This window comes from Portunus trituberculatus, chromosome 40, assembly GCF_017591435.1.
Source record: "Portunus trituberculatus isolate SZX2019 chromosome 40, ASM1759143v1, whole genome shotgun sequence".
Lineage (NCBI taxonomy): Eukaryota > Metazoa > Arthropoda > Malacostraca > Decapoda > Portunidae > Portunus > Portunus trituberculatus.
The window spans coordinates 9,955,486-9,972,500 of NC_059294.1; the positions used below are offsets into that span (position 1 = coordinate 9,955,486).

General features: G+C 41.2%; 2 protein-coding genes across 3 annotated transcripts in view; both read left to right on the forward strand.

Moving 5' to 3' along the window:
- Positions 1–373: 373 nt before the first annotated feature.
- LOC123516016 (crustacean calcium-binding protein 23-like) lies at positions 374–8,481 on the forward strand. Of its 2 annotated transcripts, none has more exons than XM_045275015.1 (5): positions 374–498; positions 4,461–4,586; positions 5,212–5,389; positions 5,675–5,884; positions 7,019–8,481. In XM_045275015.1, exons 2-5 carry the CDS (start codon positions 4,462–4,464, stop codon positions 7,118–7,120), a joined length of 615 nt encoding a protein of 204 aa, XP_045130950.1. In that variant the 5' UTR covers positions 374–498; position 4,461; the 3' UTR covers positions 7,121–8,481. The 2 variants fall into 2 exon arrangements, with proteins under 2 accessions (XP_045130950.1, XP_045130949.1); XM_045275014.1 differs by having other exon boundaries at positions 464–509.
- A 2,505-nt stretch (positions 8,482–10,986) lies between these two features.
- LOC123516017 (protein inscuteable homolog) overlaps positions 10,987–17,015 on the forward strand; it is a 185,211-nt gene continuing 179,182 nt past the window's right edge. The window contains exons 1-3 of the mRNA XM_045275017.1: positions 10,987–11,084; positions 11,337–11,470; positions 11,624–11,686. The gene's annotated coding sequence lies outside the window, so the exon portion shown is untranslated. The remainder of the gene's footprint in view (positions 11,085–11,336; positions 11,471–11,623; positions 11,687–17,015) is intronic.

The following is a 17,015-nucleotide window of genomic DNA, read 5'->3' on the forward strand; positions in this document are numbered from 1 at the left end:
ATTCTGAAGAGTGCTTTTCCTTGTTCATAATGTAAAAACACCCTCAAAATCCCGTAAGATTTCACAGACTGACAAACAGAGAGACAGACATAAGCAATTAGACAAACGGACAGACGGACATACACACCTCTCCCTGTCAACTTATAATCCCAACAGATAGACATACAGATAAGTAGACACATACATACTCTAACATGTTCGCGTACTTATAGATATTTAGGAGAACAAAATGTACTGATTTAGTAAGACATACCGCAGTCGTCAATGATTATCATTGTATGAAAACACTTGTAATTTTTTACGCAAGTTATTGTTAACTGCTACAGTTATCAAAGCAGTCTAAGGACGATAGTGACGAAGTGATTGGCAACCTGTTTAAAGCGGGCTGTGGAATACGAGCCACCGCCGTCCACGACTCCATGCTCCCACCCACCACACATTGCCTGACCGCCGCGCTGCCTAGTCATCTGCCCCGCCTCCTGCCTTCACTCATTCCAGGTGGGTTAAAGGTATCAGCAAAGAAATGGCTTTTATAAGATATCAGCTTAATTCGTAGACAACACAAGTTATGCACAATTAGGTTTATTGTGGCGAAGGTTACGTACTTTTTTGTAAGTTTATAATGTTCAAATTTATTATCGCTCACGTTAACATTATTTATTTATTTATTCATTTGTCATAGGAAGTATACCATGCATCTTCGTTGTAGAAATAGGATACATGATATCATGTCGATGCAAATGCAAACCTATATAAGTATATATCTAAATAACTTGTGCAGTACTATCTTTTTTTTTTTTCTTTTATCGATGTCACAGTAAGCATATCTCATGTGTGTTCCGTTTCAAATTCAAAATTCATCCAGTCCATATCAAACACATTATCGAAGCTCATAACATGTCTATATTCGTTAAACATTGCGAGATATGTACACAAGTCTAGTAACACATGTGGCAGTGTCCTTGCATTGCTGAGGCACGTTCGTCACGTTAAGACGGGGCTGGCGCAGGTAGGGCTGGAATAGTGAGAGGCATAGATGATAACATGCTGTTCATATCTTGGTGAGCAGTGAAGCATGAAAAACATTTGCTGAGCTTAGGGAGCTGAATGAATCTCGTCTTCATATATACTCAAGAAAACTTAAAGAAAAATACATTTTTTGGTATTGAAAAATAAAATACGAAACAATAGAAGGTAGGAAAGAAGGAACTTTACTGCAAATGAAACTGGCTATAGATGATTGGACTGTGTTGTATGAGACCATGTAAAGATGAATTATTAGTGAACATAGATATTCTTCGTGGCACTGTGTATGTGTGTGTGTGTGTGTGTGTGTGTGTGTGTGTGTGTGTGTGTGTGTGTGTGTTAGGTAGTAAATTAATCACGTGAAGAAACGATGAAATAGCTCCAAAATAGGTACAATATTGCGAGATCAGAGAAGGGCAGTGGAGAGATGGAATACGTAATAGAGAAGAAACAGCGATGAAAAAAGATTACTAAAATCGAATTGTATGAGCAAACTGTCACTAGTAGCAAAATACTCATGCACTCTGTGACAGCTTCCAATAATTTCCTCTACAGTATGTTCAAAGGGCTTGAGAGAGAATGTTATAACTTTGGTGCATACTTTCAAGGCTTAGCTTCCTTCACTCAATCCAAGAGAGTTAGACAAGATTTCTCGGTTAATTTCAGTTTATGATGTGGCAATGTGAAACTATACAATGTTAGATTATGCAAGAGTGACCTGTGATATACGAGGAGGAGGAAGAGGAGGAGACGTGAGAAAGTTGATGTGGAAGAAGTGGAGGGATAGGAAAAAGAGGAGGAGAAGGGTCTGGAAGAAGTGAGGTGTGAAGTCAGGCTTTGTGTGTCACGGAATGTTTGTCTGATGGTCGCTAGGCAACGACTGTCACGTCTCTCGTGTGTGTGTGTGTGTGTGTGTGCGCGCGCGCTAGTGTGTTATTTAGGACAGTGCTTTACATGTGGACGTCAACTTGGCAGATACATAGTTTAAAGGATATGCTAACTAGAGTTTTATGCGATAAATCAATGATGAAAATTTAAATCACAAGAATGATAAAAAGAAATGGGGACAGGGGATCAAAGTAGGTAGAGCACACAAGAACACATATAGAAAAGAATAAATTAATGGACAGTTTTCTTTTCCTGTATTCTCCCTGCTCCGCTTCCCCACCGTGTTTTCATGCAAATCTATACCAATTATCCACAATCTCAGCGCTAATTTCTACAAATCTTTGTTATTCATATCACAAGTCAAGTGCATATATTTTTTTTTCCCAGACTAAGAAAACAAAGCCCTATCAATAATGAAAGATGATACGTTTTCACAAGAATAAGCTAAGAAGAAAGACAGGATAAAATTTCAGCGTTAGTTGAAGACTGAGTGAATTGATAGCAGAATGTTTCCAGCGTGTATACGTTTTTCTATCCATAACATGTATTTTTCTAGTCTTTGCTATCCCTATAAAATGTAAAGTAATTATCTGCAAGTATGAGAAAACAGAAAAAAACAGAAAAAAAGCATTTCAGGGTGTGCATTTGTAAAATTACTAACCAAAAAATAGAATAGAAGAAAGAATAAGGCATAATATAGAAACTGAGGTCAATACAACAATCTTTAACACATTAGAATAAAGAAAATATGCGCACCCAACCAAAAACGAGAACAAGTGAACAAAACAAAAGAAAATCGTTGCGTACCTTTTATTATGGTGTCTGGTATTGTTATTCTTTTTCGTTTAGTTGATTTCCTATAGTGCGTCCGTAAGTCACTTCCCTGCAGCACCACCGCCACCCTATCCATCCTGCTACTCCCCTATGTTCATTTCCTCCACCTTGCTACTCTACTAACTCCAATTCACTGATACATTTCACAAGATGTCATACCCGAGTTCTCCATAGTTAGACGTTTCCCCAATCTCTCTCTCTCTCTCTCTCTCTCTCTCTCTCATATATATATATATATATATATATATATATATATATATATATATATATATATATATATATATATATATATATATATATATATATATATATATATATATATATATATATATATATATGTGTGTGTGTGTGTGTGTGTGTGTGTGTGTGTGTGTGTGAGAGAGAGAGAGAGAGAGAGAGAGAGAGAGAGAGAGAGAGAGAGAGAGAGAGAGAGAGAGAGAGAGAGAGAGAGAGAGAGAGAGAGAGAGAGATCGCAAACTGAATTCGACTTGAATGAAAGATAGGGTGAATCAGAAGCTGAAATTTCCGAGAAGTGGTTTTTCATGATCCCAGTCTCACGTAACCTTTTGCATCAAGAAAGAAGTTAGGAATGCCTCGTGATCGATCTCTCCCTCCCTCCCTTCGTCTCCTCCTCCTCGCCTCCTATCCCCACTTTGCTTCTTCCGTCTCTTACAGATCGTTACTATTAGATTGGATTAGCTGGCGCTTTCAAAAATAGTGTTCTGGTAATAGCATCTGTCTCATGATCAAAGGCCGCAGGAGAAAGGAAGATGGAAGCCTACCTACGCGCGGTGTCCCTGAAAATGGACTCGATAATGTTTGTGTCTTACCTCCGCTGCTGATAATAGACTTTAGTGAGCGTTGTTAAGGTTCTCAAGGGTGTCTTTAGAGTGATAGCTAGACACAGGTTCTGCGTCATCAGTGGAAAAATTTCAATGAGAACTTAAATTATATTTGAGTTTTTTGGAGAGAATCATTATGAAAATCCAAAGAGTGTTAAGTTACGAGTTCAGTACAGTATATCAAAGGTTTGTAATGTCCCTAAACTCTTGAGGAGGGAGTGAGTAAAGGTGAGGTTATAGGAAAAAAGGACAAAGAAGAGAATAAAGAAAATGACAGAAAAAAAAGAAAATAACTTAAGTAGTAGAAGAAGGAAGGAACACGAATATTGAATAAAAAAAAATAATAAAACGAAGAAAAGGTTTGATAGCAGGAGAAGGAAGAGAAAGAAGATGAGTAATCATGTAAAAGAATAATTACATTGTTTCTTCTTCCATTATTTCTTCATTCCGGTTCTTCATATTTCAGAATAGGATTTTTTTCTTTTCCTTATTTGATGTAATTGGAATCGATTTTAGTCGGTAGGAAAATGAGTTACACAAACATGAAAAGTCTCTCTCTCTCTCTCTCTCTCTCTCGTTGGCATGACATGTCAGGGACCCGTAACACACACATTGAGGTCCCGTCTGGCCTGATCGCTGCATCGTTCTTCCCTGAATGCTGCCTTGACTGAAGTTCCCGGAAGGACTGAGTGAGTGAAGGAGGGGAGAGGGTAAGGTCACACGGAGGTCGAGAGTAATCTATTTTCTACATGGATGAATGAGTCTTCTCCGAAATAGGCCTTTCCATTCTCTCTCTCTCTCTCTCTCTCTCTGAACTTATGTGTGCTTAACTCTTTTAACATTAATTCCTATATCTTTTTCTCTTTCTAGCATGACTCACGAAGATGAAATGAAAGAGGCAGCACTCGCAGCCGCCGGTGAGGCAGAGACACCAACAGACAAGCTGCGGTGTCTGTGTCTGAGCCGCGGCTACAACGGTATCATGCAGTTTGGAAGGTGCAGACTACGACTCGTGTTCAGAAATGCTTTGAATTTCTTATTAACTACATTATCTTCTGCTGTGATACACTATTGCTGGCTGGGTGACGAGGGGAGCCAAGTCAAGGATATCTGCTAGTGCCTGCAATAAAGTCTGAGATATCGTAGTTAATAAATACTGAGTCTAGAATGTTTTGTTCCTGAGATAGATAATTAATTACTTATGAATGAATGCCTGTTTCTGGTGATCTATCTTTGTTTTTCTCTCTGAGGAGAAAGGACTGTACGCATTTGAAATAGGACAAAGGGAGAGTGTAGCTATTTTGTTGCGGATTGACAATGAATAAATGTCGTGTTCCACAGAAGAATCTTTGTTACTTATGGATGAGTTTTTGCGAAGTGATCTTTGTTCCAGAGAGAGAAAGAGAGAGATAGATAGATAGATAGATAGATAGATAGATAGATAGAGAGAGAGAGAGAGAGAGAGAGAGAGAGAGAGAGAGAGAGAGAGAGAGAGAGAGAGAGAGAGAGAGAGAGAGAGAGAGAGAGAGAGAGAGAGAGAGAGAGAGAGAATATTTGTCCAGGAACTAGTCCCACAAAAGAAAAATAGATACACTCATTCGTCTTAACTTACGTTCTGCAGGCTTTTCCGAATAGCTGATGATGACGGCAGCCGCACCCTGAACCTAGAGGAGCTGACGGAGGCGCTGCAGAACTTTGGACTCGAGCTGTCTGAGGAGGAGGTCGGAGAAATCTTCGGCGCCATGGACGAGGACGGCACAGGCTCCATCAACTATGATGAATTCCTTGACAAGCTGAGGGTAAGTGATTTGTTTGGCATCACTGGGTTTCATGAGTCTTGTCCTGAGTAGAAGGCCCAGCGTGTCTGACAGTCTGAATTCGTCTGTTTACCAAGTTATTTTGTTACAGAGCAGTTCTTTGTGTACTTATTTAGTTTCGTGGTATTAGTATAGTTTATTTTGATTTTCTTATTTTGGGAGTTTCATATTATAACTCTTTATGCTTCCATGGGATCTTTATGTGTTAGTGAGAGTATGTAAGTCAAGGTGTGTGCTGGACGCGTTTGTTTGGTTCTGTTGCGGCAGCCTGAGATGACAGAGGATCGCACGGCGGTGGTACTGGAGGCCTTCGCGAAGCTGGACGAGTCTGGGGACGGCATGGTCACTCTGGAGGATGTAAAGGGCAATTACGACGCCTCCAACCACCCGAAGGTCGTGTCCGGTGAGATGTCTGAGGACGACGTGCTCACCAGGTTCCTCGGACGATTTGAGGGCAATACCAAGCAGGACGGTGAGGTGAGTGGGTGCAACCATGGCGGAATGAGGTAGTGGTGGGGCGCTCGCATCTGTGTATGGATCGGTACATTGAACGTCTGTCCCTCGTTCCTGCGACCTAGATTCTTTTTTAAAGGAAGTGTTGGGTAATTCATCATGTTTTACACAACACTTCTTGTATTCGTTTTCCCGGTACTGTTTTTACATGTCTATCCTGTAATCCTTTCCAAGTTTTGAGACATTTCCAATTTTATCATTTAAAATATAAAGCATGTTGAAATTTTTGTGGTCTATGAAATGCAAAGTTGTTTTTTCATTCTTTCTTTACGTTATCTGTCCATTCAAACTATATCTTTATGCTACTTTGAATGTTACCAAATACGACCATAACGACAAAAGCCATGTAAGGGAAGATACAACACATCATTTGATAACATTGATCCGATTTTTTCATCTGCTATTTACTGTGTTTAGTATACACCGACACGATATGATGAATATCGCTCTTATACTCCATCGAGCGTGTACAAGACTCAAAACTTTCTCGCACACACAACATGCACGCACCTATTGCAAGCAGATGATTAAAGGTAATACTCTCGATCTAATTCGGTCGGGTACAGTAATCGATTAACTAGTCACATATTCTGCTATTGAGGTGCACGATCGATCATCAAACGGAAAAGCGCCTCAGTACAAAAAAGTGACCGATTTCAATTCGTTTCCAAGCCCTCTATGATGTGTCAGGCTGCCAGGAGACCTCCCTTCTAATTAGAATCATTGAGCAAAGTCACTCAAAGCCATATTTCGTAGTCATGGTGATGTGTTGTTGGTTGGCAGGTGTTGGGGAGAGGAATTAAGTGTTCGCGGTATTTGTTTGTCGTATCCTGGTTTGTCCTGCAGAGCGTGTGTAAAGCTTGCCAGTCATCTCAACGCCAATTAATAACTAATGGAAACGCGTGTTGGTGTGGATCTGCTCTTCTAGTGACGACTTTTTTTCGTGAATGTAGTTTTAATCAATATCTCAAGGTGTGTGTGTGTGTGTGTGTGTGTGTGTGTGTTTGGAGTTGCGTAGAACAAGTATATAGTTTACTCTCTTTATAGATTTCCTTTCGTAAGTAAATTTGTGTTCTTTTGCCCTTCTCCTTCAAACAGGTAACGAAGGAGGAGTTTCTGGAATACTACTCTGGCGTCAGTAAATCTATAGACGAGGACGAATACTTTGTGGAGATGATGAAGCAAGCATGGAAGCTGTAAGGTGTGATGAACTGCTACGGGTCGAGAAGGAGAGAGACAGCTTCAAACACCGCCTCGAACTGCGCACCGCAACTCCTAAAGTAGCATTTGAACCTCCCACTGCAAGCAACCCGCGCCCTGCAGATCAATAAAGACATGACAGTTATTGTTGTTGGTGACGCTTCTTGAAAGAAGTAACCCTCAGACGAATTAATTTTATTCGTGACACTAACAAACGGAGTCTTCACGTTACAAGCTTCGGAATGTTCAGATGGCGGGAGGCTCGAACACTGCCGTGAAGAGTATTGGGTGTTGTGTATCGATGTCTTGGTTGTCGCTGTTTGTGTTTGAGTTAAGAAAGTCACGAGCAGGGTGAGTCACCCGCCAGCACGGTGAATGTGATTGTGGTATCACCAGCTTTTTGTTTCCTGATCACCTATGGCCTTGAACTCTAGTCTATTATGCATGTTATCCTGTTCACCCACCCCCACCCCGCCTCCCCAAACTCACACACACACACACACACACACACACACACACACACACACACATTTTCGCAGATGATCAATGTAGCCAAATTACTGATACAATTATATCTATTTAGCAACTTCACTGTTATTGTCTCTGTAAAGGGAAAGAACAAAATTGCTCTTGAATCAATCTTGCAAGTCTTTTTTTCGTGACTGCCAGCCAGGTTGTTACATCCAGAATTGTTGACAGCTCATCCTAACATCACGGACAGTCACGGAAAGGCCTTGATGTAACTACACAGCCTACACTAGTCTCAGCAGAGGCTCGAGTAGGTCATATCAAGATGGAATAAAATGATTGTGGGGATTAAAGCGATGAAAAATCTTTTAATGAGCCGAAAATTACTTTAATCTTTTGTGCAGTGGTAGTGATTCAGTTGGCGATATTGGGATGGCGAATACACACACAGATAAACACACACACACACACACACACACACACACACACACACACACACACACATGTTTCAGTTCACCTTCTGTGTGTATGTAAGTGCACTCAAATAGTAGTAATGCAATATTCATGTCTCTTCTTGGTATGAATGCTCTTCGGAATTCAGGCGACTGACGCACGAGGATGAATCATTGTGTTCAATTATGTTTTATCACAACTCACACATTTATCGTAATCAATTACTATCTAATATGATATTGTAGTAAAGATAATGGTTTCCTGTGAAAAGCTGCAGATGCGCTAACCGTGACTCTTTTATTTGTGTGGCTTGGCATGTTGTTAAATGAGGAGGAAGGTAAACATCGTACGACAGATAAAAGTCAATGATGCAAATTGACGCTTGTGTAAAACTTTTTAGCATTTATCTTTTGCTTCACTGATAAAGTAAATAATATAAATTGCTGATTTTATTTCGAAATCCTGTGTAGTATAACGAGAAGGAAAAGAGAACATCATGTCATTACAAGAATCTAATTGAATTTAATAATCTCTCTCTCTCTCTCTCTCTCTCTCTCTCTCTCTCTCTCTCTCTCTCTCTCTCTCTCTCTCTCTCTCTCTCTCTCTCTCTCTCTCTCTCTCTCTCTCTCTCTCTCTCTCTCTCTCTCTCTCTCTCTCTCTCTCTCTCTCTCTCTCTCTCTCTCTCTCTCTCTCTCTCTCTCGTATTGAACGCATCGTGCAGAGAGTTACGACACACGTGACAGGGTGAGGGCGCCTGTTTCACAAGATCATCGGGATTTGGGTTGCGTGCGAATGAGTCTCACAGATGATAACCCACGTAACTACTGGAGTGTGGTGAAAGAGGGCAACAGGCTATTAGTGAAGCAAGGTAGTTTTCCGTATTAAGCAACTAATGAAGGTGTTGGTAACGCATGTATCTAACTGTTTTAGTTGAAGAAAAGGAGAAGAAGAAGAGGGAAGAAAAACAATTTGCAGTACATCACATGAAAACGAAACAAAACAAAACAAAAAAAGATTATATCTCTATTTTACGAAGGAAAAGAGAATCTTGCCAAACGCATAAATATAATACGCATTCCATTGAATTATGGTATAAAACAAAAAGTATACACCATAAGTTATCTAAATTCACAGAAGCTCATATTCTTTTCATTACTTCACACGAGAAATGATGCAAGTCTTAGATATCTACTCTGGTGCACTCATAAGCACTATATCCTTGTGTAGACCACGTGAACATGACATGGAGAACATTGCGAATATGCCATTGTGTACTGGTAACGTGTGGGCGAGGACTTACTGGAAAATACTGGTTTAGGTGGCGTGTTAAGGCGGAGACCACAGACAAGAGCCTCAGCTCAAGCACTGGGCGTTGATACATATGTGGTGTCCTCCTTCTTTGGGGTCCCATCGCGTGACAAGCGGCCTTCGCGCATCACGTTATAGGTGTTCCTGCATAACGACAGGCACTATGGTCGTCTTGAAAGGTAATAAACCATGTCCTGCGAGTTCCTGGAAAGTCATACGATAGCATGGCACTTAATGGAGTGTCCTGTGCAGCGTGGTGCTATCGATTGATTATAAAGTCCACGTCACTATAAATGAAAGAAAAACATACTATGGTTGTCTCCTGCGAGTTCTTGTTAAATCATGTTATAGCAGTCTTTGAGTGCTCTTTGTAGCGTGACGGTATCGACTGATTGTACAGGAAACGTCACTAAAATATAAATCAAAATACGTATGCTGACAAGAAAGAGTTCGATGGCTTGGGCTTCCCAGAAAAGTTAAAAGCACCAGGAATAATATAGAGTATAGATCCTGACAAATAGGTGCAGTCTGCGATGAATGGAGCGGCCTCGCCTCGTCAGCGCCTCTGCCATGATGATTCACTCCCAGCTATGCAATTAGCTAAGGAGGTTGTGCGAGAGACGAACGTGCTATGATGGACATTACATTGGTTGTATTATATTAACAGACCATAAAAGGAACGACAATATGACAATAACTTTTTTTTATACTATCCATTTCACGTCAATGATATCTATTTTATAATTTAGCCCCGTAATCTTTCATCGCGTCAGCAAGGACTGAAGATTCCACCAACAATTTCGCGTGTAAGCCTCGATGTTTTAGTGGTGTGTCTGACTAGCACTCTTTTTATAAAAGACAGGAAGGAATTTTATCCGCTCATAAAGAAAATGTATTATCACATTTGGGTACGGCTCACTCTCCAGGCAAACACTGGGTTTTGTAATGATCGTGATAGTAGTAGTAGTAGTAGTAGTAGTAGTAGTAGTAGTAGTAGTAGTAGTAGTAGTAGTAGTAGTAGTAGTAGTAGTAGTATTATTATTATTATTATTATTATTAGTAGTAGTAGTAGTATTATTATTATTATTATTATTAGTAGTAGTAGCAGTAGTAGTAGTAGTAGTAGTAGTAGTAGTAGTAGTAGTAGTAGTAGTAGTAGTAGTAGTAACAGCATTATTATTATTATTATTATTATTATTATTATTATTATTATTAGTAGTAGTAGTAGTAGCAAAAGTAGTAGTAGTAGTAGTAGTAGTAGTAGTAGTAGTAGTAGTAGTAGTAGTAGTAGTAGTAGTAGTAGTAGTAGAAGTAATAGCAACAATTATGTTGTTGTAGAAGTAGAGAGAGAGAGAGAGAGAGAGAGAGAGAGAGAGAGAGAGATTTTGGGTGGTGGATAACATCAACGCGTCGTGTCACAAGAGGCAAGACAGTTTTATGTCATTTCTTCCTAACGGAAAATAAAAGTAAGCATGCTAACATAACTGTTTCCGGGAGTAAATATTGGGCTTGAGGCAGTCTGTGGTTGTGTCGTGTACCTTGGCAAGATTATCGGAGGCTCGCGCATGCTCAATAACCAGACCGTGTCCGGCAGAAAGTAAACAACGAGTGGTCGTGATCTGTGTGATTGGCTGTGATAGCGGTGGCTTGATGATTTCCTTCTGTGACATTGCTCATGACTGACACAATCCCTCCTTGAAAGCGTAATTATTATGCCAAGAGAGCCTGAGGTAAGGTACGTTACAATACTTCATAAATATACAGTAAATTATAAGCAGTCACCAGTGTTTGGCAGGCTGTAGGAGGGTGCTGCGTTGACATATTTGTAGTTGAAAGACAATTAATGCATATATACAATTATTTATGATGTATAATCGGGTTATAAGTTGTATCCTGCTTCATCGCTATAATGAATCTTGAATAGCTCAGGATTCTCCCCTCTTACTAGCCCCACACGACCTCCTCTCCTCACCCCTAACCACTCCAGAGGCAGCATGGAGATTGAGAGAGGATGAAAATATAACATTGTTGACGGATAGAAGCTTCACTCCATGCGGAAACCCCAAGGATACATTCTGCACGTGAATTCTTCCACTCATTACAACAGTTGCGAGTCAGCTGGTCAGTACTTTATCTAGGCCGTGGCCACGTGAGCTGTCCTACATATTTTGAGCATCTAGTTATACCCTGTCTGTGCAAATTACATTGAAATGAAATATAAACATTATAGTCATTAGCAATGTATCTTATGACATTTCTCACTTTTTTTTTCAGTCTGTTTTTCCTTCGTTTGGGCCTCGTAGTTTTCAGCAGAATGATGGTGGCAGGATTTAAAGGGTTAGTGTTTCATGAATGTTTTTGTACTGACTAGCCAGTTTCTATTTGTTTCCTTATTATAACAAGAGGAGGAGTAGAACAGGGAAGAGGAGGAGGAGGAGGAGGAGGAGGAGGAGAAGAAGGAGCAAGAAAAGGAGGGGAAGGAAGATGAGGTTGTAGGAGGAGGAGGAACATCAACAACAACAGTAGTAGCAACAACAACAGCAGCAACAACAGCGGCAGCGAAGATTACCTGTATCTTTAAAATAGTTATCCATTAAAAACCAGAGAAAACTTCTCGATGAAAACGTCTGTAAATGAAACGCAAACTTTAAGAATTTTGACTTGTGGGAATTAAGAATATAAGAAAAAAGAGACATGATAACAATATAAATGTAGAGAGCCCGAAGACAGTGAGAGAGAAATAGATAGATAGATAGATAGATAGATAGATAGATAGATAGATAGAGAGAGAGAGAGAGAGAGAGAGAGAGAGAGAGAGAGAGAGGAGGGGAGGAGAAAAAGAAGAGGAGAAGGAGAAAAGAAGAAGAAGAAGAGAAAGAGGAGGAGGGAAAAGAAGAAGAGGAGGACGAGGACGACGAGAAAGAGGAAGAGGAAAAAGAACAGGAGAAGGAAAAGGAGGAGAGGGAGAAAGAGGAGGGAGTGAAATTACATAAAAATAATACAAGATCTAACTATCCTAATTAATTTCTCTTACTTTCTCTCATTGACTGACTGACTGGTGGACTGACTGGTGGGCTGACTGGTGCAGGTAACTGACAAACTAACTGCCTGACTAAAATCAAGCATATCCATCCAACAACCGGCCAAGAATTAATGGTAACGTGAATAAACCCACCCAGGCCACCAGCGAGACCCATACGAATAAAAAGGTAGGAGTGAAAGTCGTGGGATCTCGCGCGCCACGTTTCACTACCTCCCATAGATTTTTACACTGGCCAACCGCTCGCAAACCTCTGAGTCACTACATAAGGAGGCGTTTCTGTCACTACTCTCTGAAGGAGGAGGAAAAGTAGGAGGGAGAGGAGAAGGAGGAGGAGGAGGAGGAGGAGGAGGAGTAAAAAAAAAGAGGAGGAAGAGAGAGACGAGGAGGAGGAGGAGGTGGTTCTTGCTAGTTCCTTCCTCTTTCTTCCTTTCTTCCTCCTTCCTCCTTACTTCTTCCTCCTTCCTCCTTCCTCCTTCCTTCTTACTTCTTCTTCCTTCCTTCTTCCTCCTTCCTTCTTTCTTCTGTGTCTCACCTTAGTATGTGTGGAAGGAAGCGAACCCGTTTAGATCCTGGTCCTGGTTAACTGCTGGATGCTGCTGGCTTATTTGTTTACTCTCTCTCTCTCTCTCTCTCTCTCTCTCTCTCTCTCTCTCTCTCTCTCTCTCTCTCTCTCTCTCTCTCTCTCTCTCTCTCTCTCTCTCTTTCTAGGTCCATGAACTTATGTTTGTGTTATTGTCATTATATTTCTATTCTTGTTTAGAGAGAGAGAGAGAGAGAGAGAGAGAGAGAGAGAGAGAGAGAGAGAGAGAGAGAGAGAGAGAGAGAGAGACAAAAAAAACTTGAATATTTTGCCTCCATGTTGTTGATCTTGTGTCTATAATCATGACGTCAGATAAGATTCACTGATGTATGGATACGCTCGTGAATGCGGCAGCGGGTGTCCATACTTGTCCATTCACCTTCAGGAGTGCATTAAAGATTCATGGCGATGCGTAAATACCACACCTTAAGTCAGACTCGTCCTCCCGGCCTATTATTCACCTGTAGTTAGGAAGAGTGGACGGGGGAGGGGAGGAGGAGAGTGGGGAATAGGTGAGGATAAATGAAGTGGGTGATAACAGCGGATAAAGTTGAAATGAATAGCATAAAAGGAACGGAATTATCGCTTCAGAATACTAGACGAAGCAGAAACTCATAGCAAACCCACTCATGGACTAACATTTGAGCTAATTAGTCAGTCAGTCAGTTAAGAGAACCGAGTGATTAAGTTCATGCAATCCACCAAATGAACAAAATACGAGTAAATAAAGGCTATTCAGAGAGCAATAGAGAAAGAAAAAAAAATCAGCATAGGTGTTTTAAAAAATGTGTTTGCAAATGAATACGCGGAATCGTTAGGAAGGTGAGACCGAAGTTTCATATGTGCGTGTTTTTGTGGGTTGGAGGTGGTGATGGAGATGGGGGAGAAAGCAGGTTTATCAGTGGGCGTGGTGTTGAAATGACAAAACGCCTTAAACTCCTGTCAAACCTCAACACCGCCTGCCATCTACATCTGTTATCTGTCCTCGCCATCTCCACGCGACAGGCTTAGAGGGGAGGAGAGGCGAGAGTCAGAATGGTTCCAAAAACATATCGTGACCTGTTCTCGCGTCCTGAGCTGCGAAGGTGCGAGGAATGCGGAAGTTAGCGAGGCAACTGCGTAGTAAAACGTTATGCTGCTGATGGAATGTGTGATGGAATAAATAACACAGAGGAACAGTAGAGAGAAAGTTAGCATTGAATGGTAGGTAATTAGATGGTTTGATATTTAGCTCGATACACACACAAAAAAAAAAAAAAAATGACGAGAGGTGACGCAAAAAAAAAAGTGAACATGAAATAACCTGAACATGGAATTTGATTGAGAGAGAGAGAGAGAGAGAGAGAGAGAGAGAGAGAGAGAGAGAGAGAGAGAGAGAGAGAGAGAGAGAGAGAGACTAACCCTCATAAAAAAATAAATGATAGGAGGCAAAGAAAGAGATAAGACTCTCTCTCTCTGTCTCTCTCTCTCTCTCTCTCTCTCTCTCTCTCTGTGTGTGTGTGTGTGTGTGTGTGTGTGTGTGTGTATGTAAGTGATAGGAGACAGAGAGACAGACATCGAGAGAGAGAGAGAGAGAGAGAGAGAGAGAGAGAGAGAGAGAGAGAGAGAGAGAGAGAAAAAGGAAGCGTAACAAATTAAGTAAACGAGACATGAAACTGATGGAACATAGTACAGCAACTAAAGAAAACGTGGAAGACTTATCACAAAAGAAACACAGAAAACGAGCATTGTGAATCTCGAGGAGAGCGAGGTAGACATCCCGAAGACATTGAATCGATAAGCTAGTGATCGTATCGCTCTTATCCCTCCCACATCGAGGACATTAGCGTTGTCTGGGCGTCTGGCGAGGTGTTGTGAGGTGGGCGGGCAGAGGGACGAATAGGTAGAAGAATGGGTGGGCTTCATATCCTTGTCTGTGTGGCCTTAGTCTGTCAACACCTGGTAAAGAGAGAGAGAGAGAGAGAGAGAGAGAGAGAGAGAGAGAGAGAGAGAGAGAGAGAGAGAGAGGGTCAGTTGTCAAGGTGGGTTGTTTGTTTGGTTGTTACTTTGTGTGTAGAATAATTTAGGTAGTAGTTGGTTTGGTGGTGGTGGTGTTGTGTGTGTGTGTGTGTGTGTGTGTGTGTGTGTGTGTGTGTGTGTGTGTGTGTGTGTGTGTGTGTGTTTTCATTACTTCTGTTTATTTAGTAAGGAATTTAGTATTAATTAGACAGCTTTATTTATGTGTTTTTGCTTTTTTTTGTGTGTTTTCTGAGAGAGAGAGAGAGAGAGAGAGAGAGAGAGAGAGAGAGAGAGAGAAAAAAAAAAACATCATACCAACACTCTTATTTTATATCTGGCAAAAAGAAAGATAAATAGATAATGTATGTCCTTTGAAAATAGCCGTGGTGGTGGTGGAGAAGCAGAGTGTCTTTGAATACTCACTAAACATGTGAGGGAGTTGGGTCAGAACCACCAAACGACCAGTCACCACTCGCCGGGCCACTCTCCTCCTAACTTGGGGTAATCTGTGGCGTCATCAGGGAACACTGATGAATTATTCCCCATAGAGAATGTATGGGACAAGGTGTAATTGATCCCTTTGACTCGCCATAAATCACAAACAGTTGCCGTCCATAAAAGAGAAGAAGTCACAGCGGGAAATGTTCATATTTTCCCATCGGTATTTGATGTACAGTCGCGGCTACAAGTTCCGTAACCTTCAGTACTTTCTTCCAGTGTGTGTTTAGCGTTTTCTTTTAGCTGGAGTCCCTTTATTAGCGTCCTATACAGTACATCATGGATTTTCTCTACCTACGCTAAGTACTTTTGCATCATAGGTCTGTTGTGAATAGGTCCGTGGTGTACTTTTGAAAGGAAAATTAAAGGTAGACATACACACGCTCTCTCTCTCTCTCTCTCTCTCTCTCTCTCTCTCTCTCTCTCTCTCTCTCTCTCTCTCTCTCTCTCTCTCTCTGTCCTTATCTTAGCCAGACGTCTTGCAGGAAATGCCCTCTCCACCCTCACTGCCATGTCTCCTCCCATCTTCTCCCTCTCTCTCTCTCTCTCTCTCTCTCTCTCTCTCTCTCTCTCTCTCTCTCTCTCTCTCTCTCTCTCTCTCTCTCTCCTTCTCCTTCTCCCTCTCCCTCTCCCTTGCCTTCAGCCGCACCCTTGGAGGAAGTGACCGGGTGAAGTCAAGTGCCGTCTCTGATTACCCTCGTCAGTCTCTTAATTAACCCAAGATACGCGTATATTGTCACTCGCCAGTGTTGTGTTTCGTTCACTTGTTTCCTTCTCGCTCTTGAAATTTCCAGTGTGTTTTTTGTGTTTCTGGTCATTATTTTTTTTAGGTACTTGACTTGTCGTTCCTTAGAAGTTGGTAAGGGTGTTTTTTTCTTTTTTTTTTTCAAGTTGACGATAATAAATTTGAACTGTTAGCCATTTTCATCACTTGCGTAAATTTTTGAAGCCTTTTTATTTTTCGAGGGACAATGGTAAGTCATCTTTAGAAATTGTTTTAGTAATTTTTTGGTATTTTTGGAATCCTCGCTTTGCCAGAAGAAAACAATTGCTTTAAACCAGAATATAAATCAGTGCCTATATCCCAAAATATTCCAAGTTTTCAGGACCTACACTTTCTGGCAACGCTGGATCGTCTCTGAATAGAAAATGACTTTGGTGATGTCATTTACTGGGAATCCTTACTTTAAGCCAGAAAAAGAAAGAAATTAGCGTCTTTATTCCTCAGTTACGTAAGATTTCAAGGTCATGTTTCGTACCCTCCATCACGCCGTCACTTTTACGACACTCTGGGACCCTTATTATCTGGAAGACGGTGGCCAGCGTCCCCATAAGGAGGGGCGATCAGACAGACAGGCGGGCGGGGCGGCGGGGACGAGGCCCACCGCGAAACACAAGCTATCAAACCATAAACAAACGAGGTACAGCCATGAAGCCCACACCGCACCAGGGAGAGGGAGAGAGGGAGGGAAAGGGAGAGGAGGACTGTTGTGATGGTCACCTCACTAAGCTAACTAACTCTTAGAGTGAGAAAAGTGTTTCCTAGA